At 33.1% G+C, this 24,885-nt stretch overlaps 2 protein-coding genes across 2 annotated transcripts; one reads left to right on the top strand and one right to left on the bottom strand.

The window, feature by feature from the left end:
- Positions 1–5,017: 5,017 nt before the first annotated feature.
- LOC125423448 (uncharacterized mitochondrial protein AtMg00810-like) lies at positions 5,018–7,412 on the top strand. Its single transcript, XM_060815836.1, has 3 exons — positions 5,018–5,219; positions 6,821–6,928; positions 7,012–7,412. Exons 1-3 carry the CDS (start codon positions 5,018–5,020, stop codon positions 7,410–7,412), a joined length of 711 nt encoding a protein of 236 aa, XP_060671819.1.
- Positions 7,413–19,724: 12,312 nt separating this feature from the next.
- On the bottom strand, positions 19,725–24,414 carry LOC132803255 (disease resistance protein RUN1-like). The gene is made up of 6 exons (XM_060815835.1): positions 24,066–24,414; positions 22,736–22,841; positions 21,677–22,277; positions 20,538–21,206; positions 19,884–20,315; positions 19,725–19,760 (listed from the first exon to the last, which is right to left on the bottom strand). Exons 1-6 carry the CDS (start codon positions 24,412–24,414, stop codon positions 19,725–19,727), a joined length of 2,193 nt encoding a protein of 730 aa, XP_060671818.1.
- Positions 24,415–24,885: the final 471 nt, after the last annotated feature.

Below are 24,885 nucleotides of genomic sequence, written 5' to 3'. Positions count from 1 at the left end.
GTCAGAGCAAGTTATCTGACATTCACTATGTGAAAATTGATATCTAGCTACACTCACTTAGCGATGCTACGAAACGAACACGTCTGAAAAAATAAAATTGTGACTCTAATGTTAACGCGTCAGTAAAAATTCAATAAATATACGACGCATCCCCAAATAGTCGATGTCAGTCGCTGAAAACAACAACAAGGGATACATCCGTTAAGAGTCATTGAATATGCGGCTGAATAGAGTCGCCTTTAATACTGTGCATATATTTTATCTGAATTGTATTGTTTAAATGCTAGACTTATGAAAAATGATTAACCATCCACTTATCTATGTTTACATAATAACAAAATTTAATTATACGAGGTTGTTGTTCAATTATATAATTTTTCATACACAGTTTATTCTTGCAAATCTCTTAAATAGTTTTTTTTTTTTTTTAAGATATTGGTAATAGGTGAGGCACAAAAATCATTCCGAATCGCTTGTTCCCCTTTTATTTATTTATTTTTTAAATCAACTTGATTTTCTTTAAAACTTCAAATAACCAGTGAAAATATTTAAGCAACATAACTAAGTTGATTTTTTTTTTATAAAAAAAATATATAGGTAACAGGCAACACACAGTCTTCTTTATGTGTCGCCTGTTCTTTTCTTTTTTTAAATTCTATTAATCAATCTAATGTTATTTCAACTTCAAATAACCACTGAAAATATTAGAGCATCATAACTTAGTTGATTTTTTTTTTTTTTAAAGATATTGGTAACAGGCGACGCACAAGCTTCATTATGCCAATCCAAGAAATTTTAGCTTAGCAAGTTGGCTAATGTTATCAGGTAAGCTAATAAACTTGTTTCTGCTTACATCTAATACCTTTAATGAAGTTAGGTAGCCAATAGCACTAGGAATTGCTCCTTCTGGTATGTCACAGTTTCTTAAACATAATTTTGTTATGTTCGGAATGTTGGAAAGTAGGCACTCAAGATTATTCCAGTTTCTAATATTAAATGAATGGTTACCAAGACTTCGGGATACTAATCCATCCATACAAAATTGTGATAAGTTTCTCATATTCCCAATCACATTTGGAATTTTTTCAAGACTTGCACAGCCTGAAAGAAGACAATTTCAAGAGATTCCATTGAAATGAAATATGGGAGACTCGTAAAACTTGAACAATCTATCAAATTCAATAAATGAAGTTTTTCAAGAAATCCAATGGAAGGGTGAACCTTAACTAAGTTTTTACACCCTTCAAGAACTAATGTCTCCAGATTGGGAACCCCTATGAAGTTTGGAGTCTTTATCAAGTTTTAGGAGTAACTGAGTTTCATGAACTTCAAATTATCGAAAACCTAATTAAAAAGATAGAGAAAACAAGAAGAAAAATATTAGCTGTCATGTTCAAATGCTTAAAAAGAAAAAGTAAATTGCATATGGGCATTAATGCAACACTCTACCTTTTCTCCTTCCCAAAGTTGTTCAATTCTACTATGGCACATGTTTAGTTCAACTAGCTTAGATGGATAGAAATTTGATGGCAACGATACCAATGGATATCCCTTCCACTTTAAGAATCTTAAATTTTTGGGAAGGCAATCCAGGTCTATGGGGAGGTTCACATTGCAATGAATATTGAGCAATCTGAGATTATACAACCCTTCAAAAGATTTTGAGTTCCAGTTGCCTTTTATTTCAACTTAGTTCAAGACCATTCCTTCAATTTTTTCCATTCCCTAATATATATAAAGTAGAAGATAAGCAAGGTGCAATAAAAAAACATAAAATATGATCTTTTTTTATCCATTCAGTGGCTTAAGATCTGTACACAAACTCTTACCAAATTTTTTGTCATTACTTCGTTAATGTCTCCATGATGCCACAACCTGCTTTGTTTACCAGGCTCACAAGAGCATTGTTAGTGAACAATTTCCCAGCCCATTTGTTGTACCCATTCAGGCAAACATAAGATGTTGTTTGAAATAGTTACAAGAGACTTGTCGATGAGGATTGCCTTTCCAATTCTTGAGTGAAAGCCAAAACAAGCTAGTATTTCTAGAACATGATCTACTTTCTTCCCATTAAAGAAGCATGCGATATCTAAGAACATAGATTTCAATTTATCATCCAGTGAGTCATAACTAATACAAAGTATATAAAGCATAACCCTGTTTGGAATTTCTTTCATCTTATCCAAAGAAGACTCCTATTCCTCCATGCTTCTATTAGCTAAGGAGCTAACAACAACTGTGAGCGCTAATGGATTGCCATTAGCGTATTCTAGAATACGTTACACATCCTCTCATAGCCATCCAAAGGCTAATTTTGTCTAAAAGCCTTTAAGCTAAGAAGCTCCATAGCTTCAGCTGGATTTAATCCTTCGTATTTGTAGATTTTGTCCACTCCTTTTGAGGAGAGTAATTGCGCATCTTTAGTTGTTATGATAATTCTACTCCCAACTCCAAACCAATTAGCTTCTCCAACCAAGGAATCTAATTGCTCAAACTGATCTACATCATCTAAGACAAAAAGACACTTTTTATAACAAAAGTACTTCCTAATATGTTCAATTCCATGTTGTGAATCATTTTTTATTATGTTTTCAGGCATTGGAAGACTCCTAAGAAGTTATTCTTTTAGACTAACCAAACCATTTTTTTCAGAATACTCTCTTGCATTGGCAAGAAAGCAGCAAACCTCATATTGATCATGAATCTTATGGAAAGTGATACGGGCAATAGTGGTCTCGCCGATTCTAGCCATCCCCTATATCCCTATAATGCGAACATCCTTCACATTTGTAGCTAATAATGAATATAATTTCTTCATTTGAGGACCTATTCCAATCAGCTTGTTGACTTGATGGTCCCTTTTAAATCTCCTATTCAATCAAGGTGTCATCCAGCGAACAATGTATGAAATAAATTCTTCCTCATGCCTTAAAAAAAAAAAGAAGAAAATCAATGAAAGTGATCAGTTAGCATGCAGTAGTAATTGAAAAAGAATATGAGCAAGAGATTGATTTAGTTTTCCATTTCAATTTTTCATTCGTGGTGGTTTAGTGCTCATAGTTTCACTTTGCTAATAATAATAAGTTTTTACAATAGAAGACAAGGAAAATTTGGATGCTAGTAAGCTCTGTCTATTTGAATAACATATAAAGAAATGGCAATCCGATTGCATCATTAAAGCTTGTCTAATTTAATGCAAAGTTATTCACTATTCCAGAGTCTTGAAGGAAGACTCATATCATATGACTAATACCTACCCCTTATTCATATCCCAGCTATCTGAGAGACTACCCACTTCAGCTAATGCAGATCTCCATCTTTCAACATCCTGCTTATAATTGTTGCAATTAATGCTGCACATTTCTAAAGAGAATTCTAGAAACACTTAGGTGGCAAGTAAGAGTTTAAGTTTGAGTTGACTTTCTCATGTGTGTAAGTGTTCAAGTTGAACTTGGCTTCCTAGGATATTCATGTGTGCAAGAGTTTAAGTTCGATTTGACTTCCTCATGTGTGTAAGTGTTTAAGTTAAACTTTGCTTCCTAGAACCTAAAATATTCATGAATTGTTTAGTTGGCTAAACAACCCACCTTGTACTTGTATAAATAGGAAGCTATTGCTTCCATAACATATATAACAATTACATTAAAAAAAAAAGTTTATATATTTTCCTTTCTTCTTTCCTTTCTCCACCAAGAGTATCCCACAATATCTTTCAATAAATTCCATCAGTGGTATCAAATCCAAGTTAGTTCATAAATTACGCATAGTTATTTTTATTCACCATGGTCAAGAACACCTTCTGCACAGTTCCAGTTCCGGTCTTCAGTAGTGAAAACTACGATTTTTTGTATATAAAAATGACCAGTTATTTTAGATCCCAAAAACTATGGGATATTGTTAGTAAGGGCTACACGATTCCTACTGATATTACCATTCTTGATGACGATCAAAAGAAGGAGCTTGATGAGAATTAACAAAAAGATACCCAAGCTTTGTTCGTTCTGTAACAACCCGTGGCTAATGAAATCTTTCTAAGGATTATGGGAGCTACACCAGCAAAGGAGGCGTGGGATAAACTACAGGAGGAGTTTCAAGGCAATGTTAAGGTACGTGCCATAAAACTATAGACTCTGAGCAGAGATTTTGAAAATTTAAAAATGAAAGACAATGAGATCGTTAAAGATTACTACTCAAGGATGAGAGAAGTAGTTAATCAAGTGAGAGCCTATGAAGAGAATATTTCTGAAAAGAAAGTAGTAGAAAAAATTTTAATAGTTGCACAGAAAAATATGATGCAATTATTACTGCTTTAGAAGAATCAAAGGATATTGAAAATTTAACAGCAACAGAATTAATGGGCTCTCTAGAAGCATAGGAGAAAAGACTGAGGAGGTGGAATGAAAATTCTTTGGAAAATGCCTTTCAGTCTAAAATAAAAATGCGGTCCCAAAATATTAAAGATGGATGGAGAAAACCATAAGAAAATTCTAGAAATAATCAAAACAAAAATAGCAAATATCCTCCTTGTGATATTTGCAAAAGAAAAAGTCATTTCGAAAAAGACTGTTGGTTTGAAAGAAAACCACAGTGTAGAGTCTGTAGAAAATTTGGGCATGTTGAAAAAGATTGTCAATTTAAAAACACAATTCAAGTTAATTTTATTGAAAAGAAAGACATAGAAAATCATCTATTCTGTGTTTCATAAGGCAAAGATAAAAAGGACACATGGTATTTAGATAGTGGTTGCAATAACCACATGATAAAAGATGAAAGTATTTTATGTAGCCTAAATAAAATACAAACAAAAGTAAAAATTGGAAATGGGGAATTTATAAAGGCTACAAGAAAAGGAACCATTGCTGTAGAAACCAAAAAGGGTAAACGGTACATTACTGATGTACTGTTAGTCCCTACTATAAATCAAAATCTCCTCAGTGTCGGTCAAATGATAGAGAAAGGATATTCTTTACGCTTTAAAGGAGATTCATGTACAATATATGACAAGACAAATAAGACCATGGAGATTACAAAAATCAAGATGAAAGGAAACAGATCTTTTCCAGTAGCATGGAAATATACTAGTGAAGTTGCTATGAAGCCACAAGTAGACATCTCATGGATCTGGCACAAGAGATTTGGTCATTCTCATTTGAACAACCTTAAGATTCTTCAACAAAAGAACATGATGCATGACTTACCAACTATTGAAGATATCAATGGTACCTATGAAGCGTGTTTACAAGGCAAGCAACATTGGCAACCTTTCCTGGTAGGCACAGCATGGAGAGCGAAGAAGCCGCTAGAATTAATTCATACCAATGCTTGCGGACCAATGCGAGCTCCATCATTAAACCAAAACAGTTACTTCATCTTATATATTGATGACTTTACTAGAATGACTTGGGTATAGTTTCTACACGAAAGATGACAAGTCTTCGAGATTTTCAAAAAATTTAAAAATTTAGTTGAAAAACAAAGTGGCTACCAAATAAAAACAATTCGAAGTAATTGAGGAAGGGAATACATCTCCAAGAAGTTTAATGATTTTTGTGAAGGTGAAGGTATGGAGCACCAACTTACAGTCGGATATGCTCTAGAGCAAAATAGTGTATATGAAAGGAAAAACAGAACAGTCATGGAGATGGCTAGAACAATGTTGAAAGATAAAGGTCTCCCAATAGTTTTTGGGCAAAAACTGTGTCTATTGCAGTCTATATACTAAACAAATGCCTAACCAAAGCAGTTCCAAACAAGATGCCAATTGAAGCTTGAAGTGGTAGAAAACCATCCGCAAAGCATCTTAAGGTTTTCGGATGCATTTGTTATGCCCACATACCAAAGGAAAAGAGAACTAAATTAGATGACAAGATAGAAAAAAGTATCTTTCTTGGCTATAGCTTGCAATCAAAAGGCTATCGAATCTATAGCCTGGAATCAAATAAGTTAATCATCAGTCGAGATGTTGAGTTTGATGAAGATGCATCTTACAACTGGGAAAATAAAGAAGTTGAAAGGAAGATAATTTCTGTACCAGCAATAGAACAACAAAGAGAGGAGGAGCCAGATGAAACTTAAGGACCTCAAGAGACAAATCAAGAATCTTCAACTCATCAAATGCAGCAACAACTCGAGCCAGAGGATTCATAGCCAAAATAAACTCCTCGAAGTACTCAACTACTAACAAAGATTTATGAATCATGTAACTTGGCCATAGTAGAACCTGGGAGTTTTGAAGAAGTTTCAAAACATGAAATCTGGGTCAAAGCAATGGAAGAAGAGATAAGAATGATCAAAAAGAACAAAACATGCGAACTTGTGGATCTTCCTTCGAACAAAGATGTCATTGGAGTTAAGTGGATATATAAGACAAAACTTAACTCTGATGGATCGATACAAAAACATAAGGCTTAACTAGTGGCAAAAGGATATTCGCAACAATTTGGAATTGACTACAATGAAACATTTGCTCCACGTCTCGACATTATAAGGGAGCTCTTAGCATTAGCTACTCAAAAGAAGTGGAAAATATATCAATTAGATGTGAAGTCTACATTCTTTAATGGTTATTTGGAAGAAGAAATTTATATTGAACAGCCACATTGGTTCATGGTACAAAGACAAGAAAATAATGTGCTAAGATTAAAGAAAGCCTTAAATGGACTAAAACAAGCCCCACGAACCTGGTATAGCCGAATTGATACCTATTTTATTAAGCAAGGATTTAGGAGGAGCTATAGTGAGCCTACACTATACATCAAGACCCAAGGTACAGACAACACTATTATTGTTTCTTTATATGTTGATGATCTTATATATACAGGAAACAATGAGAAAATGATTGAGGAATTTAAAAAAGAGATGTTGAAGACATTTGAAATGACATACTTGGGCTTGATGCGCTACTTTCTCGGAATTGAGACATACCAATGTGATGAAGGAATATTTATTTCTCAAAAGAAATATACTAAAGGTATTATTAAAAAATTCAAGATGAATGGTTGCAAATTGTAGCAACACCACTTGACAATTGTCAAACAATGAAGAAAGAAGGTGGATCACCACCAGCTAATAGCTCGGCATTTCGAAGTCTCATTGGAAGTATCCTATATTTAACAACTACTAAACCAGACATCGTGTATGCAACAAGTTTGCTATCAAGGTTCATGCAAAATCCAACTCAAGTGCATTATGGAGTTGCAAAAAGAATACTCAGATATCTACAAGGAACTAAATATTATGGTATATGGTATAGACCCACTTCTAATTCACAATTGCTTGGATTCACAGACAGTGACTGGTCAGGATCAGCAGTTGACATGAGAAGCACTTCGAGCTATGTGTTCACTATTGGCTTAGGCATTTTCTCTTGCGCCTCAAAGAAGCAAGCAACAGTTACACAATCATCTGCATAGGCAGAATATATTGCAGCTGCATATGCCACAAGTCAAGCATTATGGCTTAAGTATATATTTGAAGATTTTGGAGATCAACAAAATGAACCAACAACAATATACTATGATAGCAAGTCAGCAATAGTAATGGTGAAGAACCCAATGTTCCATAACAGGACCAAACACATAAAATGAAAATATCACTTCGTCTGTGAAGCTAAGGAGAATAAAGAAATTGCAATCAAATACTGCAAGACTGAAGAGCAATTAGCGGACATCTTCACCAAGGCACTACCTCAAAACAAATTTGAATTACTAAGAAGCAAGGTAGGCATAACAAAAATGTGCATCAATGAGGAGTGTTGCAATTAATGCTGCACATTTCTAAAGAGAATTCTAGAAATACTTAGGTGGCAAGTAAGAGTTTAAGTTTGACTTGACTTCCTCATGTGTGTAAGTGTTCAAGTTGAACTTAGCTTCCTAGGATATTCATATGTGTAAGAGTTTAAGTTTGATTTAACTTCCTCATGTGTGTAAGTGTTTAAGTTAAACTTTGCTTCCTAGAACCTAGAACATTCATGAATTGTTTAGTTGGCTAAGGAACCCAACATGTACTTGTATAAATAGGAAGCTATTTATTCCACAACATTTATAACAATTACATTAAAAAAAAAGTTTCTAAAAAACAAATTTCTATATTTTCCTTTCTCCTTTCCCTTTTCCACCAAGAGTATCCCACAATATCTTTCAATAAATTCCATCAATAATTTTCTTCATGTTTAGCAAAGGCTTTTTTGTAACTGTTGGTTTGATATCGGACCATAGACGAATTCACATCATAAAAGATAGGTATGACTTTTCTATTTATGGATGTCCTCCAGCATTCAATAATATGGACAAGCTCATCCAAGCACAAATTTAAAGCAGCATAGTTCATAGACAAAATGATGATGAAGAACTTTAAGACTTTGATATCTTGCTTAGTTTCGGGTGAGATGCCTTTCCCTTTATCGTGTCCTTCCTTGTCCTTCATGATGAAAATTATTCCTTTTCTATCAAGAGCTTTGGAAAGATCATTGGCGAACTTCATGATAGTGTTCTCATCAGTATTGAAACTTAGAAAGCATCATATTTAAGGTTATCAACATCATCCACAAGTTCATCGTCGTCTGAACTAAATTCTGTTCCACTCAATTTACGATATACATCTTGAATAATTTTTTGGATTAATTCCACCTCACTTCTATAGCATGGAAAAATCAAATGGTGAGTAAAATATAGACGTTGAGGGGCCAACCAACCAAAAACTACAAATCCTTGTATTTCTTTATTTATTATTATTATTGTTTTCTGTTGCAGACCAAACTTTTAAGGTTGGTTGGTCTATCTTAGTTTGCTTGAACAATTGAAAGTTCATATACAAGATTTTTGGTTTTATTTTATGTTATCTTTTCTACATGATTGTGTGTAATTATGTGCTTACTTTAGATGTTTGTTAATTTTAGTTACTGGCAGTTAGAATTTGTAAGATATGCCTTTGATATGAATTATTAATTCTATTACTTTTGAACTTAAGAAAAAAAAATAAAGAGGAAAAACTTATAATCTTGAAAAAAAAATGTTGAAATGTCTAACAAACTACGGTGCATATCAAAATACTTATAGTTATATGCAATTTGCATGCAATCCATTACCTAGTTACATGCAGCTTATATGAAATCTTAGATGCACATGTGTGATAATAAATGTGTGCATGTGGTTATATATGGGTCATGTTCTTCCTATCAAACTTTTTAATAAACAATCTAGGTGCTTCAATTTATCTTTTTAAGAACTCTTAAATCTTTTATATTCATATTCAAACACCATTTCTTTTTTATTCTTGATGAGAAGAAAAGAATATATTTATGTGTTAAAATTAGAGATAAGGAATTAAATAGGAAAGCAAAAGAGCATTTGAACTTAATTAGGAGAGAGAAAGATTAATTTTGGAGAGTAATTCTAACGATAATAAATAATTTACTTAAACAATAGATGATGTTTAAATATAGATATGAAATATTTATGGGTGTTTAAAAGATAAATATGTTGTTTAAAAAAAAAGAAAAAAAAAGACAAATATGTATACTAAGGGACTAGATTATTTGTGAAAAAGCCTGGCATAGCAACCTATTTCATATATATATGTATACATTATATAGTCAAGCTCATGCCAAAACAATCTAATATTTTTAATATTATGTCTTACTTTATTAGCCTTGGATCATATTAATTTTTAAGATTTAAAATTCATGAATGTTAAAATGTAGATTTAGTAAAACTAAAATCCTATTTAGAAAAAGTGAATTCAAATTCCAATTTGGTAATTAATAAATGTAAATTTAAATCTCAACATTTGATATGACGAATGGTTGAAAAAATAAGTCCTGATATTAGTTTTGATATTAAGGACCTAATTTGAACCTGATTGTATATTTATATATCTAGGCTCACATTAGGTTGAACTTATGGTTTTAGCATTAAATCCTTCTTTATTAGCCCTTGAATCAAACCAAGGTTTAGGATTTAAAATTCAATTCGTAATTAAATATGGGCTTAATAATATACTAAAATCTTATTTGGATAAAGTGTATTTTAAAAGCTCTTAGAGCACCATAAATATATTTTCAAATTTTAACCTTTAAAATGGTTCAAGGGTTTAAAAGAAAATCATGATAGTAAAATCATTAGGTCAACCATAAAAGGGCTTTCTTTTATACAAATATATATATATATACACACAAATGTACATGCTAATGAAGCTTGTGAGCTGATTTTGAGTAATTAATTAAGTTTGTGAGTAATTCGAATTTATTATTTATATGTATTTATCCAACACCACGCCTCCACTAACTGACTTGTCAGTTTATGTTAATATTGCAGTTTATGTCGAAATTGTCTCAAATTTAATCACCACATTCAATATAAGGTTTTTCTGTTCCGAGCTTCCTAGAAGGTCACCCATTCTAGTATTGCTCCGCTTAAGAATGCTTAATTTTGAAATTTTTTCGAACCGTAAAGCCAACAGCTCTGAAAAAGCTTAAGCATGCTCTTCTTCCTTACTAATCTTTTTGCATTTTTTTTTCTTTTTGTTTTACATTTATTTTGTCTTTCATTTATTTCCCAATTATCTTTTTTTTTTATTCATTTATTGTTTATTTAGGGATTTTGGCAGCCAAGTATCCCAAATTTTATCGAAGTTAACACATTGCACCCTAAACTTTTTTCCTAGTATTTTGCACCCCATACTTCTTTTTTACTTACACTGATGGTTCATTTGTTAAAAATGCATAACAGAATGATATGTGTCATGCACATGCTCATGAAGCAAGGTTAGAACAGATAATTTCACTATTCTCTATTTAGATATTAAGGTTCTATTTGAGAAATTTCTTCATTGCAGCTTTGGGATTGTCGGTGTTACTAAGAGTGGTAGTTTGGAAAACAAAGAAGAAAAAGAAAAAGAAGAGGTTTTGGATTTGGAAGAGCACTTGGGGAGTGAAAAAGTTGAGGAATGGAAGAGAACATATATGAATGTGGAAGGATGAAGAAGATAGAGAAGAAGAAGAAGAAGAAGAAGAAGAAGAAAAAGAAGAAGAAGGAGAAGGGATTTCCTTAATGAAGTTCTAGCTTTAGAATGCCTGTTGAAATCCACTAATCATGGCAATATATATATATATATATATATGTAAATTTGACTTGTAATTATCACATCTCTCTTTCTCTCCCTCCTCTTTCTCCGTCCTTGTCCTCTTTTTTTTTTTTTTTTTTTGGTGTATTCTCTCTTTTTCTATAACTCTCTTTGTCTTTGTGTCCTCTCTCTTTAACTAATATTTCAGGAAAGTAAAACCCCATTTTAGCAATGGAGGAGCTTTTTTCTATAGAATTTTTCCAAAAAACTTCAGATTTACCCATTTTTTTTCCTCTTGTGTTTTGATTAACAATCAAATAACATTTCCGGTATTTTTTTCCCCCCTTCTTTTCCCTTTACTTTTTTTCCTCCATATTTTCTGATTTCCCAACAAACTCTAAAAGTTGTAAAATTACGTGATTTAACCTTGTTTTACAAGCACATGTGTGACACGTGATCATTCCATTATGTATTTTTAATAGACGAATCAATAGTGCAAGCAAAAAGTAAATTCGTGGTGCAAAATGCCAGGGAAAAAGCTTATGATGCAATGTATCAACCTAAATAAAATTTGGAGTGCTTGGCTGTCAATATCCCATTTATTTGTCATCAAATTTATTATAATTAGGGATATTGATATTAATGTATTCTAAATTATACACACTTGGACATTTTGCATCCTAAATTTTTGTTTTTTTTGTTTTTTGTTTTTTTAGCATTATGTACACCCTGAGCTTCATTATTCTTTGCACATTACACATTCCTTCTATTTTTTGTTAATTTGTCACATGACTGGCATATGGGGCAAACATAAAGGTGCAAAGTGCAAGTTTATATAATTTACCATCCATAATGCAAAAAATTTCACATAAAAAGTAATAAAAATTAATATAATTTTTTTGTTATAAAGAAATATTATTCTTCTAATAAATTAATAATGTTCTATAGGAATGTAAATATAATTTATAAAAAAAATGAAAAAAAGATAATATGTAAATAGTACAGAGGTTCAAAAAAATAAAGGCTTATAAGAAAGGTGCTCTTAATCTAGAGGAAAAGTTTGAAAGACTATTTTTTCAAACTATGTTATTTTATTTATTTTATGTAATTTTTTATATTTAGATTTATATATATATTTTTTTAAAAAAATACTTTTAAAATTTTCTGATATGTATTTTTTAATAAAAGTTTTACGTTTCCCAAAACAATATTTTTTAATACATGTCCCACTTTTTTTATTGGTCTTTAGTTATTTATTTGTTCAGGAAATCTATTATATACAAAGATTTTTATTTTTATTTTTGAAAAATCACATTTAATTTTTTTTAACTTCTTTAAAATATAATAGTATTATTCAACAATTTTTTTGTATTTAATTAATCTTTTTATTTGAATATTTTTGTATTTACACTATAAACTAAACAAAATTGCACTTTGTACATTTATTTTTTGTCCCATGTGCTAACTATGTGACAACTCTGTTAAAAAGTTAACAGAACGAGAAAGGTGTAAAGAAAAGTAAAATTTAGGATGTACAACGCCCCAAAAAAAAAAAAAAGGAAAATTTTTAAGGTAATATATTTAAATTCATAGAGAAATGAAAATATAACTTTTAGCTATTGGGTATACAGACAATTAGTAAACAAAATAGAAACAAATAGAATAGAAGTAGATAGACAAAATGATAAATAGAGTACAGATATACAAAGTTATAAATAACTACAAAAACTTATAACATAAATAATAGAAAAACTAACTTGTATTGAATGATAAAATTGAGTTTTGCTTGTAGAAATGTTCTAAAAATAGTAATTTCCCCTTTTTTCTATGCTCAAACTTCTACTGAAGATTGCCGTCCCGGATTAAACAATCTATCGTTTGAACTTTGACATAAAATGTCAAATCCTTATTGAACAGTATTTTTCCTCTTTAAATGTTTGTAATTAAATGAATGCAATTGTGATTTCAAAAACCAGTGTAACATTGTAATAAAACTAAATAAATAACATATATATTATTTGTTTATTTAATAAAATTTTGAATTCTGTTAAAAAAAATAAAATATACAAATAGGAAAAAAAATATATTTATTTCTCCTCAATTAAACCAAGGCTAAGGCTATTTATGAGTTTTTAAATATATATATATATATATATATAGAGAGAGAGAGAGAGAGAGAGAGGCTTTTATCTGGGATTTTTGAATTTTACTAACATTCAAAATTATAATTTTGACAATTAGATTTCACCAATGGTCAAGATCTGGTTGGTTTTAAAATATCACATGAGGGTTATTTACCCTTCATTTCACTACACCTTAACCCTTTCCATCTTTTCATTTTCTTCTTCCCATGTCTATGTGAAAATATCTGGTGGCTTCCTCCTTCCATTAAAACTCCATAGATTTGGATTGTAGATGAAATCAAAAGCTTCATAGATTTGGATTGTAGATGAAATCCAAAAAACAAATTCTCAATCTTCCCTATTTTGCACTAGCATAAATTCTTTGTTTTCCCTTAATAAGAAAACTATGTTGGAGTACTAGGCCTAAAAAAAAAAAAAAAAAAAACTTGGTAAGCACTTTTTCTTAACCACATTAATATTATAATTTTATTTTCTATTTAATATGATATATGATCTGAGGAAGATGAACCTGTGAGTTGGTGGGAAGTGGAAGTAAAATGCTCAAAGTGGAAGAAAAAACTAATTTTGCTTCCTTTTGATTTTTGTTAGAGAAGTCATAGATATGCAATCGGAGTTATCTGTGTTCTCATTTTTTTTTTTATGGTTTTTTATATCATTCACTTAACCAAGATTTAATTTTTTACAGTTGAATCTTGTTATTTTAGCTTAGTTTTTTTTTTTTTAATTTTTTGTGATTTTCTCCGTCTTTTTGTTTCAATTGTTTTACTTATTTTTCTAATTAAATGTATATGTTGGAAAGTGAAAGAATGCATTCAATCTCTTGGAAGTTGGTTAGAATTGGGTTAGACAATTAGGATTTTAAATTTGGCTAAGTGTTCAAGTTTAGAGGTTTAATTTATATTATATTAGATCTAGTTATGATCTCTACAAAGATTTAATTGATGAAACATTCATGTTTCTTATTCAAGTCTAGTTGCATATAGTTAGCAAAAAAAAAAAAAAAAAAAAAAAAAAAGGTAGAATAATATAATTGGTATTTAAAACCCTTTTCTATTAATTATTGTCTACTAGGAAATGATAACTTAATGAGACAACCTTGTGTAGAATGCTGGTGGAATTGCCTTTCTTCACTTGTCTTCTTGATTTAGTTATGATAAGTTGGCTTTTCACATATGAGAATGGTCATTGATTTTTGCTTTTCATTTTCTTATCCTTTGCAATTAGGGACACAAATGGATGAAAATTTTTTGTTAGTTTCAATAGAAGCAACCTTGTGCATGCCTCATTTAAGCCCTCTTAAACTTTTCTCATTTACTTGTCATTTTGAATGGTTGAACAGGATGCTGTAGAGTCTTTATCCACATTTTTTTTTTTGTGTCTCCTCCGAGAAAGGCTACAAACCGATCAATTAGGATGCCGGTTTGGAGATGATAAGCTTTTACCCTTTCCATCGTTTTCATTTGCAGCCCCATTGAGTTTAATTGCTAGTGTCTTCGTAATATTTTGATTAAATATAAAACAGAGGCATGCTTCTTTTGTAAAACAAAGTTGCTCGATATGATTAAAGAGCATGACTCTTTTTTGTATAGAAAATATGTTAGAACTTAAATATAAAATAGAAGCATGCTTCTTTTGTAAAACGAAGTTATTCGATATGATTAAAGAGCATGACTCCTTTTTGTATAGAAAATATGTTAGAACTTGAGAATCCAAAGCCCTTATTTTTAATGGAAAAAGTTATGCATATATATTGGTGATTTATCAACAAAGTGGTGTTTACCTTGTAGATTATATCATGGTGATTGTTAATTGCTTGAGTTTGTTATTATTTTGATTTTCTTAATTAGTTTGCTCTCCTAGTAATATGAATAAGAAACAAAACAAAGGGGTTACAAATTGGTTTTGGAAAACTGACGAGCATCAATGTACTTAAACAATTAAGTTATTTATAAATAGTATGAAATAGTTGGACATGATGTATTTTAGCAAAATTTTAACAAAACCAGTAAAAGGGTGGAAATGTAAGACTAATTTTTTTCCCTTCTCAATATCCTCTTTGTAGTTAAAAAATAAAAAAAATAAAAAAAATTTAATGAACATATTCAATTAAAATCTACAATCACATTGTTCTAATATCCATCTTTAAGCCTAAAGAATTATCACAAAGGTCTATTTCTCAACTGCAAAAAGAAAATTGAAAAGGAGGAAACTAACAAAACAAAAGAAATAAAACGTAGCCACCACCAACATGATGCTAAAACATCTAAAAACAATCTCAAAAAGATAGCTGGCTTAGATAATATTATCAAAAGATGGTCACAAGCATTAACTGTCAGGACTCGTCCAGAATTCCTCCCCGGAACCCTAGACAAGCCCTGATCCCAGGGAAATATCACTGAACCTTCCAACAGAAAATCCGGCAGCACCTCCCCTAAGGGTAGGACTAACCAAAAATTTCCTGCACTGAAAACACACTTCTAAAAAAAACATCCCCTTATTCCTCCCACATTACTAAAATTTGTTTCCACAATTTACAGCACTTCAGAGAAATAACAGCAACTCAGTGCATAAACAATAACTACACGTCCAATACAGTATACAGAGCCTTATACAAATAAATATGAATTAATACAATGGCAGATAAGGAAACAATACAAGATGAAGAGGAAAAAGGGAAGAAATACTTCTTGGACTTTCGGCAATGAGCTGAGACGTTGGGCTCGCCCCAGACAATCAACGTCTCCAACCTGGACCTAGGGGAACGGAATTTAAAAACGTGAGATGCTAATCATCTCAGTGAGTGACCCTATCTACTGAACACCTTTACTATTAATAATATAACAAATAAAGGGATTTAATTAATACCAGCAATTAAATAGATAAATAAATAATAAACAATTGCAGTAATATTTTCTCTCAAAACCCTCACTATTTACTCCGTTGGAAATGTTCCCCTTTCAAAACATTTTCACAAAACCCGATATTCGTACTTTCCGAAAACCAAGGGATCAAACCATTTGATAAACAATAAATAAATAAATACCCCAATATATAATTAAAATGTAATAAATTATAATAAATAATTTTTGAACACCTTTGGGGTTTGAAACTTTATCTGAAAATTACACTTGACGCACCACACCATATACCAGTGATGCCCTCCGATACCCAGCGTCCCGAGCACCGACTGGCGGGGAGATTAAAGAGAAAAACTTGCAAACGGTACTTCGGCGTCCCGACAGTACCGCTGCTGAAACCGTCATCCCGGCCAAGGGAGGGGCGGCTGTGGCCAATATCAAACTTGCCTGCCCACAGTCCAATGGCAACCACGGGAGACATAATACTTGAGCGTTGAACCACATAATACTTGCGCGCTAAACCACGTGTACATACACCAGAACACCAATACTGTATGAGTGCGTCTAAAATAATTATTAAACCAACCGTACCGTTTTCCAAAATTACCGTGGGAAATATATTAAATTTTCACACTTACCATCCCACATATTTTTATTTAACAAACCGGTACGAAAACATCGATCACAAATAATCCATAATTTTCTCGTAATATGAGGTTCAACAGATAAAATACCATGGGCATAATTATAAAATTAAACCACCAATTTAACGAATATTTTCATAAAATATTTAAACCAATTATGCCCAAAATAATACTTAAAACCACATACGATTATTACCGAAATATACTTTGCTCATGCATAAATAAATAAATTAAATCACAATAAAACCATAATTAAATTGTACCACATGAGCATAATTTAAATACCAATTAAACACCAATTAAACATAATTAATTGCCCAAAATATTTTTAAAGGTGGGTCACTCACCTGGAGCACGCAATTAAACCATGATCCACCATGGGATCAATTCCACGACTCACCCGTGCTCCTAAAACACAGTTCACACACAGTCAAATAAATTAATATTTTATTCGGGTAAATAATACCTGGTACCCGGGGGGTTAAACACAAACGTTAATCAAAATGGTCGAATAATATACCAAATCGAAGCTCGTGGAACGAGGATCACGGATTCGGTCTTACTTTCGGGATTCGACTCCTCAATTCTCCTAAACCATCGCGAATTGGTGGAAAAGGAGGCCGGATTTGGATTCAGGAGGTCGGAAACAGTGGACAAGGACCGGCGGTGCAACTGGGTACTCGCCGGAACAGTAACTTCCGGTGAGCCGCCGTGGTCACCAGCAACCGTCGCCGGCGGCGGCGCGTGCGGTGGCCGTTGGCTGAGATTTTTGGCGGTTTTGTAGATCGAGGAGAGAGGGTTCCAATGGGACCGGCGGTGAGGCAAACGGAGGCCGGACGGCGGAGAAATCGGGGTTTGAAGATTTTCGGTCCCTCGCCGGAAAACGCTCCGATCCCGGCACGTCGGAGGTCCGGTGGCCGTGAAATTTGGTGGGCTGGCCTAAAATGAGGAGATGGTGAGGGGTGGCTGGCGCGTGTGGCTGGAAAAAGACCGGAAAGGGGTCAAACGGCGGTGGTCGGCGGTGGAGGGAAAAATCGCTGCCGAGCTTCGGTGCCTCGATCAAGGCGCGTTTGGCAGTCGTGAGATTTTGGGGTTTGGCCGGAAATGAGGAGAGGCTTCCGTCTGGCTGGCACGTGTAACGAGAATTGGCCGAAAAATTGGTTAGAATCCGGCGGCTGGTCGGTTTCTCTCTCTCTCTCTCTCTTCTCTGAGATTTTTGTCAAATAAAAGCCACAGTGGTGACACTGTTCATCCACGTGGACCAATCAGGTGACGACACGTGGCCTTTCACTGTTCATCAACTCAAAAACATTAAAATATTACCGTATCTGGCAAACTTCACGCGTCCATAACTTTTTAATCGGATGTCCGTTTTAAGCGTGCCGCTAGTCTACGGACTCGTATCAACGAGCACTTCACAACAATGCATGAGTCAACGCTCAACTTTGCATGAATAAAAAGTCAACTTCGGCACCCCTTGGACAGTTTGGACCTCAACTTGTTTTGCTCATAACTTCCAAACCGTAGCTCTGTTTTCAACGTGCTACTAGTCTACGAACTCGTGCCAATGTGTACTTCGTAACGGTACCTCAGTCAACCTAGAATTCCATCCGAGTCAAAAAGTCAACTTTTGACCCCTTCGGTCAAAGTCAAAATCAATGGTCAACAGTCAACCTCGGTCAACGTGCAACAATTCCGACATGGTTCGGGACGGGGTGTTACATTAACGATATTCATAATTTACCTAACATGATCCTAGATATCCCAACAACAACATGTAGACTTCATTAAATACATTAGGCTCCCAATTATTTGTGAATACTTTAATTGAGAAACTGCTTTTTCTTTATTTTTTGGTAATTTAAACTTTGCAACAAAAGGAGTCATAACTTATGTTTTAAAAGGCGAAAGTGCGAGACGAGATGATTTCATTGTTATGAGGGGAGATGTAAGGCATAGGACATTGGGGCAAGCTTTTCAAAAAATTTTAATATTAAAAAAAAATTAAATATATATTGAAATTGATATGAAATTAAAAAAGATAAATATAAATAATTTTAGAACTGCAAAATAAACAAACTAAAATTTACATAAATATAAAATTAATAAATTATAAATAAATGTACAATAAAACATATACTTTTAATTTATAAATAAAAATTTATAAGGATAAGATAACTTTTTTATAAAATAAAGAATAAAAAGATTAGATTTAACTATATAAAATAGTCAGGCAGATGCCTCGCTATTCAAGGAGTGAAAAAATGCATTCTTTTGCTTAGGACATATACTTAATCTCCTGAAACAAGCGTCTTATAGGAGTAATGCTCCAAATTTAAAGTATTGAGGCATTTTTTGCATGCCTCGCTTCCGGGTGAGCCTTGAGGGTAACCTAAAATGAGTCTTTTAAAACAATGGTCATAGCATCCTTACAATGTTTGACCATGCTTGTTTAATACCTTTTCTATATGATAAAACTAAGTGAGCATGTAAACTTCATTATTTCTTTTAATTTGAACCCCTAAAATGACATCAACCAAACCTAAGTCTCTCATGTCACAACGAGTGTTTAATTTTCTTTGTTAACATAATCACATCTTTATCAGTTCCCATTATTAACATATCATCAATTCTTTAAAGATTATCAAGTAAGCTTGACTCGGTAAACCAGTCACATCTATATTTATAAAGTTGTAGGTTTGAGACACTGAAGTAGAAGGGAAGGAAAATTATTGTGAATGATAAAAAATTTGATAAGATATGATAAAAAGGAAAAAAAAAAATCATAACATGAGCTAACAAAGTTGAAGGAAAGTGATGTTCACAAAAAGAAAAAGGTCAAAACGCATAAAGACAGAAGTCATCAACTAAAAACGAATTAGTTGAGTGAACCATAAGTCTCATTTAAGACAGAGGATGCAAATCAGTAAAGGAGAGAAAGCTGTTAAGTCTCAGTATTTGATATGCAGTTCCTTGATCACCAAAGCTGCAATACAGCCATACGATCTGACTACATTTCAATCTAGCTTGTGAACATCTAAATGATCAAAATCCTGAAAGAAAAAAGGGTCAATTTATGTATCATATGAGAAGAAGGCCAAACCCAAATCTTCAGATGGAGGGTGGATAAAATGGAATTTTTTTTTCCTTGTCTCTTCCACGTCTTGCCTGCATACAACACGAAACCCACACATTTTAACTTCCAAGCATTGGCTTCCAGCTCCAAATAAAGCGTCAATGTAATCAATTCTATTGCACATAGCCATTCTTTTTTCGAAGCTTCCATTTGATATATATTGCAGCCAAAGGTGACTTGACTCAATGAGAGTGCCACTCGAGATTTTAAAGCCAAAACCAGTGCTTATAGGACCTTCATTAGTGTGCAGTTGACAAGTGATTTCTTGAGAATTATCTGATTCCGGGACAATGGGAACATTCTTATGGACATAAAAAACAACACAAAAAACGAATCCAATCCGATTATTATAACTCCATCTTTGAGGCAATTGTATTCTGACTAAAGGTCCAAAGTTTCGATGGCTGAACCACTCCGGAACCCTAGTTCCAGGAATAACAATATCAAAACGGCCACTTAGACGTAAGCCTTCCTGCACCAAGAGAGAGAAAATCATGGTGCTCGATGAGAGAGAGCAACAAAGATAGAAAGATAAATAGAGAGAAAAAAATAAAAGAAAAACTTGATTCTGGATTTTCAGCAATGACTGGAGGAATGCTTTCAACAACATCACCATCCAACTTTTACCATCTTGGTTCTGTTTCAGCTCGTAGCAGTTGATGAAACTGAGTACCAAATGTGTGCAAGTTCTCACCTTGAATGTATCTGAAAAACTCACCAGTGAAGAACAATCTCTTGCCTCTACATACTCGATATTGGAAGGAAGCTCTGGCATAGATTGAAGAACAGTGCAGAGCGCCAATACAAGAAATTTTAGCTTAGCAAGCTGGCTAATGCTTTGGGGTAAGCTAATAAAGTTGTTTCTGCCAACATCTAATACCTGCAATGAAGTTAAGCGGCCGATTTCACTGGGAATAGCTCCTTCTGGTAAGTCACAGTTTCTTAAACATAATTTTGTTACATTTGGAATGTTGGAAAGTAGACACTCAAGATTATTCCACTTTCTGATATTGCACGAATGGTTACCCAGATGTTGGATTACTGATCCATCCATATAAAATTGTGGCAAGTTTCTCATTTTTTCAACCACATTTGGAATATTTTCAAGACTTGAGCAGCCTGAAAGAACACAAATTTCAAGAGACTCCATTGAAATGAAATCTTGGAGACTCCTAACGCTTGAACAATCTTTCAAATTCAATAAACGAAGTTTTGCCAGATTTCTAATGGAAGGGTGAACCTCAACTAAGTTTCTACATCCTACAAGAACTAATCTCTCCAGATTTGGAAACCCTGTAAAGTTTGGAGTCCTCTTCAACTCTTGAGAGTGACTGAGTTTGATGAACTTCAAATTACTGAAAACCTAAATAGAAAAATAGAGAAAAAAAGAAGGAAAGCTATCATGCTCGTGCACTTAAAAGGAAAAGTAAATTCAATATGAGCAGCAATGCAGCACCTACCTTTTCTTCGCTCCAAAGCAGTTCAATTCTGCTATGGCACATGTTAAGTTCAACTAGTTTGGATGGATAAAAATATGGTGGAAAATATTTCAATGGATATCCCCTTCACTTTAAGAATCTTAGATTGTTAGGAAGGTATTCCAGGCCATCGGGGAGGTGCACTTTGCAATGAAGATTGAGCAATCTGAGATTACACATCCTTTCAAAAGCTCTGTAGTTCCAGTTGCATTCTAGTTCAGGTTTGTCCAAGACCATTGCTTCAATTTTTTCTGTTCCCCAATATCCAAAAGTAAAAGATAAGCGGGGTGCAATAAAAAATAAAATATTATATTTGATCAGTTGAGTGGCTTAATCTCTGTACATGAACTCTTACCAAATTTTTTGTCATTACTTCATTGATGTCTTCATGATGCCACAACCTGCTCCTTTTACCAGGCTCACGAGGGTCTTCTTCATGAACAATTACCTGGCCCATTTTTTGTGGCGAGTGATGCATGCATAAGATGTCGTTTGAAATAGTTATAAGAGACTTGTCGTTGAGGATTGCCATCCCACTTTTTGAGGGAAAGCCACAACAATCTAGTATTTCCAGAACACGATCTTCTCTCTTCCCAATAAAAAAACATGCAATATCTAAGAATATAGATTTCAATTCCTCATTGAGTGAATCAAAACTAAGACGAGATTCTTTGAACATATCTCTGTTTTGAATTTCATCCATTCCATATAAAAATGACTCCCTTTCCATGATGCTTTTACCATATAAAGAACTACCTATATGTTGGAGAGCCAATGGATTGCCATAGCCATCCAAAGGATGCTTTTGTCTAAAAGCCTTTAAGCTAAGAAGCTGCATAGATTCAGCAGGATTTAATCCTTCACATGTGTTGAGTTTTTGCACTCCTTCAAATATTGTGCCCCTCAATTTACGATATACATCTTGAACAATTTTTTGGATTAATTCCGCCTCACTTCTGCAGCATGGAAAAATCAAATAGAGAGTAAATACAGACTTTGAGAACAAACCAACCAAAAACTACAAATCCTTGTACTTCCTCTATTTATTATTATTATTATTATTATTATTTTTTTGTTGCAGATCAAACTTTAAGGTTGGTTGGCCTGTCTCAGTTTGATTGAACAATTGAAAAGTTTATATATAAACATTTTTGGTTTTACTTTATTTTATTTTTTCTACTTGATTGTGTGTGTAATTTACGTACTTTAAATGTTTGTTAATTTTAGTTAAATTTGTTTGATATCTTATATAACTATAAACTTGATGATGGATTTGATACAAATTATTAAAACAATTACTTTTGAACTTAAAAAAAAAAAAATATACCCATGATTTAGTGTACTTGTTATTTTGCAAATTTATTTGAAAATATAATATTTGGTAAGAAACAAGAATGGTAGAGAGAAACAGTACCCATAATTTAGATGCCAGCCTGGGAAATTGGCGACTTGACGCAGCGCAAATCTCCACTTGTCAACCATGTCTCGTGGGTAATTCTTTTCGTGTTCAGCAAAGGTTGCTGCATAAGTGCCCCATTGATGTCAGGTTGGAATAATGGATTTTCCAGGTTTGATGCATTCAAGAATGTGTACAAGTGATACGAACGTAGGACGACCTGCTCTTAAACCCGTATTATATTAGCCCGGATCTCAATTAAGTTCAAGTTCTAATGGAATGGATCTCAACCCTAACCAACCTATGGTTAGAAACCTTGATATAATGTAGACACCACAATAGGGGATGGAAAATCTATTGATAAGTCAAGCTAAAACAACCAATTCTCTAATGGTGTTTTAGGTGTTCTCAAAGAACAAAGAGATATTAATCTCACAAGTATTTTCTTTATCAAATCAAAGTTGTATTTTTATTGAAAAATAAGCCTTTAAATAGGCTACAAAGCCACGAAATAAAACCCTAAAAACAAAGGGAAAACCGACCATACAAAGTAGTTTCCTATGGTGACCGAAATTCTCACTGATTTCCTAATCTAATTTGGATTAATTAATTCCTTTATTTTGAATTAGGAATTAATTAATTTACAATGAAAATAATAAAATAATAACTTTCCTAAACTTATTGTTCCAAAAAATAAATAAATAAAAACTAAAAAGTAATGGTAATTTCCTAAAACAAAAAGTAGAATCAAATTAGGAAACTATAATACTAGCTTTTTGACTAAGTTAACTTTGATCAATTTTTGACCAAATTGAGCTCCAAATCAGCTTCAATATTCTTTTTAGGATGCCAAATAAGCTGAATATGAAGTCCCACACGTTGCCCATGCTTGGAAGAGGAAGAAAAAGCCAACTCAGCAAAATACAGTAAAGCCAGCACAAAATACAGTAAAAAATAGGCCAAATTTGAAGCTGTCCGTACAACCCCTTTTTGAATGCCTTTGAAACTGGATTGACTTGATTCCATACCCTCTTAGACATATGTATTGAATCCATAAAGAGTTGGAACCATTTCATGCTGCTCGTTGTCCATATTTGCACCAAAACTGCTACCCGGGTCCGTATCGGCTTCCACCACTTGGATGCTTAGAATAGGCTTTGTATCTTCAAGTATGGAAAAGCTCTATTGAGATTGATTACAACCTGTATAAATGCTCCCAGGTTGTCCTTAAATCTCTTAATTTGAGCTCTTGTGATTGGCCTAGTCTTCATCCGTGTCGGGTCAGTACCCCAGCAGGTTATCGGTTGAGCGGGCTCGGGCAGAATCACATCAACAAGTTCATCCAAACACCAATGTGAAGTAGCATAATTTTTTGACAAAATGAAGATGGCGATCCTCGAGCCCTCAATTGCTCGGAGGAGTCCTGGAGAGATCTGTTCTCCTCTTTTAAGCTCTTCATCGTCCTTGAAGACGTCCTTAATTCCAATGCCAATGAGATCTATGTATAAATGGCCGGTGAATCCATTACGAGTGTCCATGCCACTGAAACTTAGAAAGACATCGTATTCATAGTCTGGGGTTGACGTAGACAATGAACGAAAAGAAGAGAGATGTGACTTGTATGTTGGAAACTTTTCAGGCTTGAATTTGAACTTCTTACCCTGATTAGTTGAAGCATTACTACTTGTGCTCACCATGGGCAAAACATTTCCAACAGAAATAGAACACAGCAATTTATTCTTAAAATGAAAATGAAAAGAGATTTTTTACCCTTTTTCTATTCTTGAAATCCAAAAGATCTACATCTTCTGTGTCTCTAAAATTCATCAGCAATTATCTTATGGACCTAACCCAGATCGATCGATTTTCCGTTGAAATTTCTTATCACAGAGAAAGTGAACTAGCAAGATTCACGAAATCGACCAATACAAGTTTTCTCTCTGTTACTCTATATGCATGGCCCCCACAATTTTTTTTTAAATATTTTCAGTAATTTTATTTTTCAATTTACAATGTTATTTCCAAAAGTATAATGATGCCCCCTTCATCTATTCCCTTACCGGTCTTTTTGCATTTTTTTCTTTTTGTTTTACATTTACTTTTTTTTTTCCTGGAATTTTGCATTTACTTTGGCTTTGATCTATTTCCCAATTATCTAATTTTTTTTA

The sequence above is a fragment of the Ziziphus jujuba genome, chromosome 3 (assembly GCF_031755915.1).
Source record: "Ziziphus jujuba cultivar Dongzao chromosome 3, ASM3175591v1".
In the NCBI taxonomy this organism is placed as follows: domain Eukaryota; kingdom Viridiplantae; phylum Streptophyta; class Magnoliopsida; order Rosales; family Rhamnaceae; genus Ziziphus; species Ziziphus jujuba.
The sequence above is the reverse complement of the archived record's forward strand: the minus strand, read 5'-3'. Positions and strand labels throughout refer to the sequence as shown.

What these genes read in the sequence shown, in the direction of transcription:
- LOC125423448 (XM_060815836.1), top strand. Translation starts at nt 5,018, where the DNA reads ATGGAGATTACAAAAATCAAGATGAAAGGAAACAGATCTTTTCCAGTA. An exon ending in AACTATTGAAGATATCAATG is followed by an intron (nt 5,220 to 6,820) that starts GTACCTATGAAG and finishes TTATATATACAG; the next exon opens with GAAACAATGAGAAAATGATT. An exon ending in CGGAATTGAGACATACCAAT is followed by an intron (nt 6,929 to 7,011) that starts GTGATGAAGGAA and finishes TGCAAATTGTAG; the next exon opens with CAACACCACTTGACAATTGT.
- LOC132803255 (XM_060815835.1), bottom strand. Translation starts at nt 24,414, where the DNA reads ATGGTGAGCACAAGTAGTAATGCTTCAACTAATCAGGGTAAGAAGTTC. An exon ending in GGCTGGCATCTAAATTATGG is followed by an intron (nt 22,278 to 22,735) that starts GTACTGTTTCTC and finishes TCCATGCTGCAG; the next exon opens with AAGTGAGGCGGAATTAATCC. An exon ending in AAATGTGTGGGTTTCGTGTT is followed by an intron (nt 19,761 to 19,883) that starts GTATGCAGGCAA and finishes TTTTTCTTTCAG; the next exon opens with GATTTTGATCATTTAGATGT.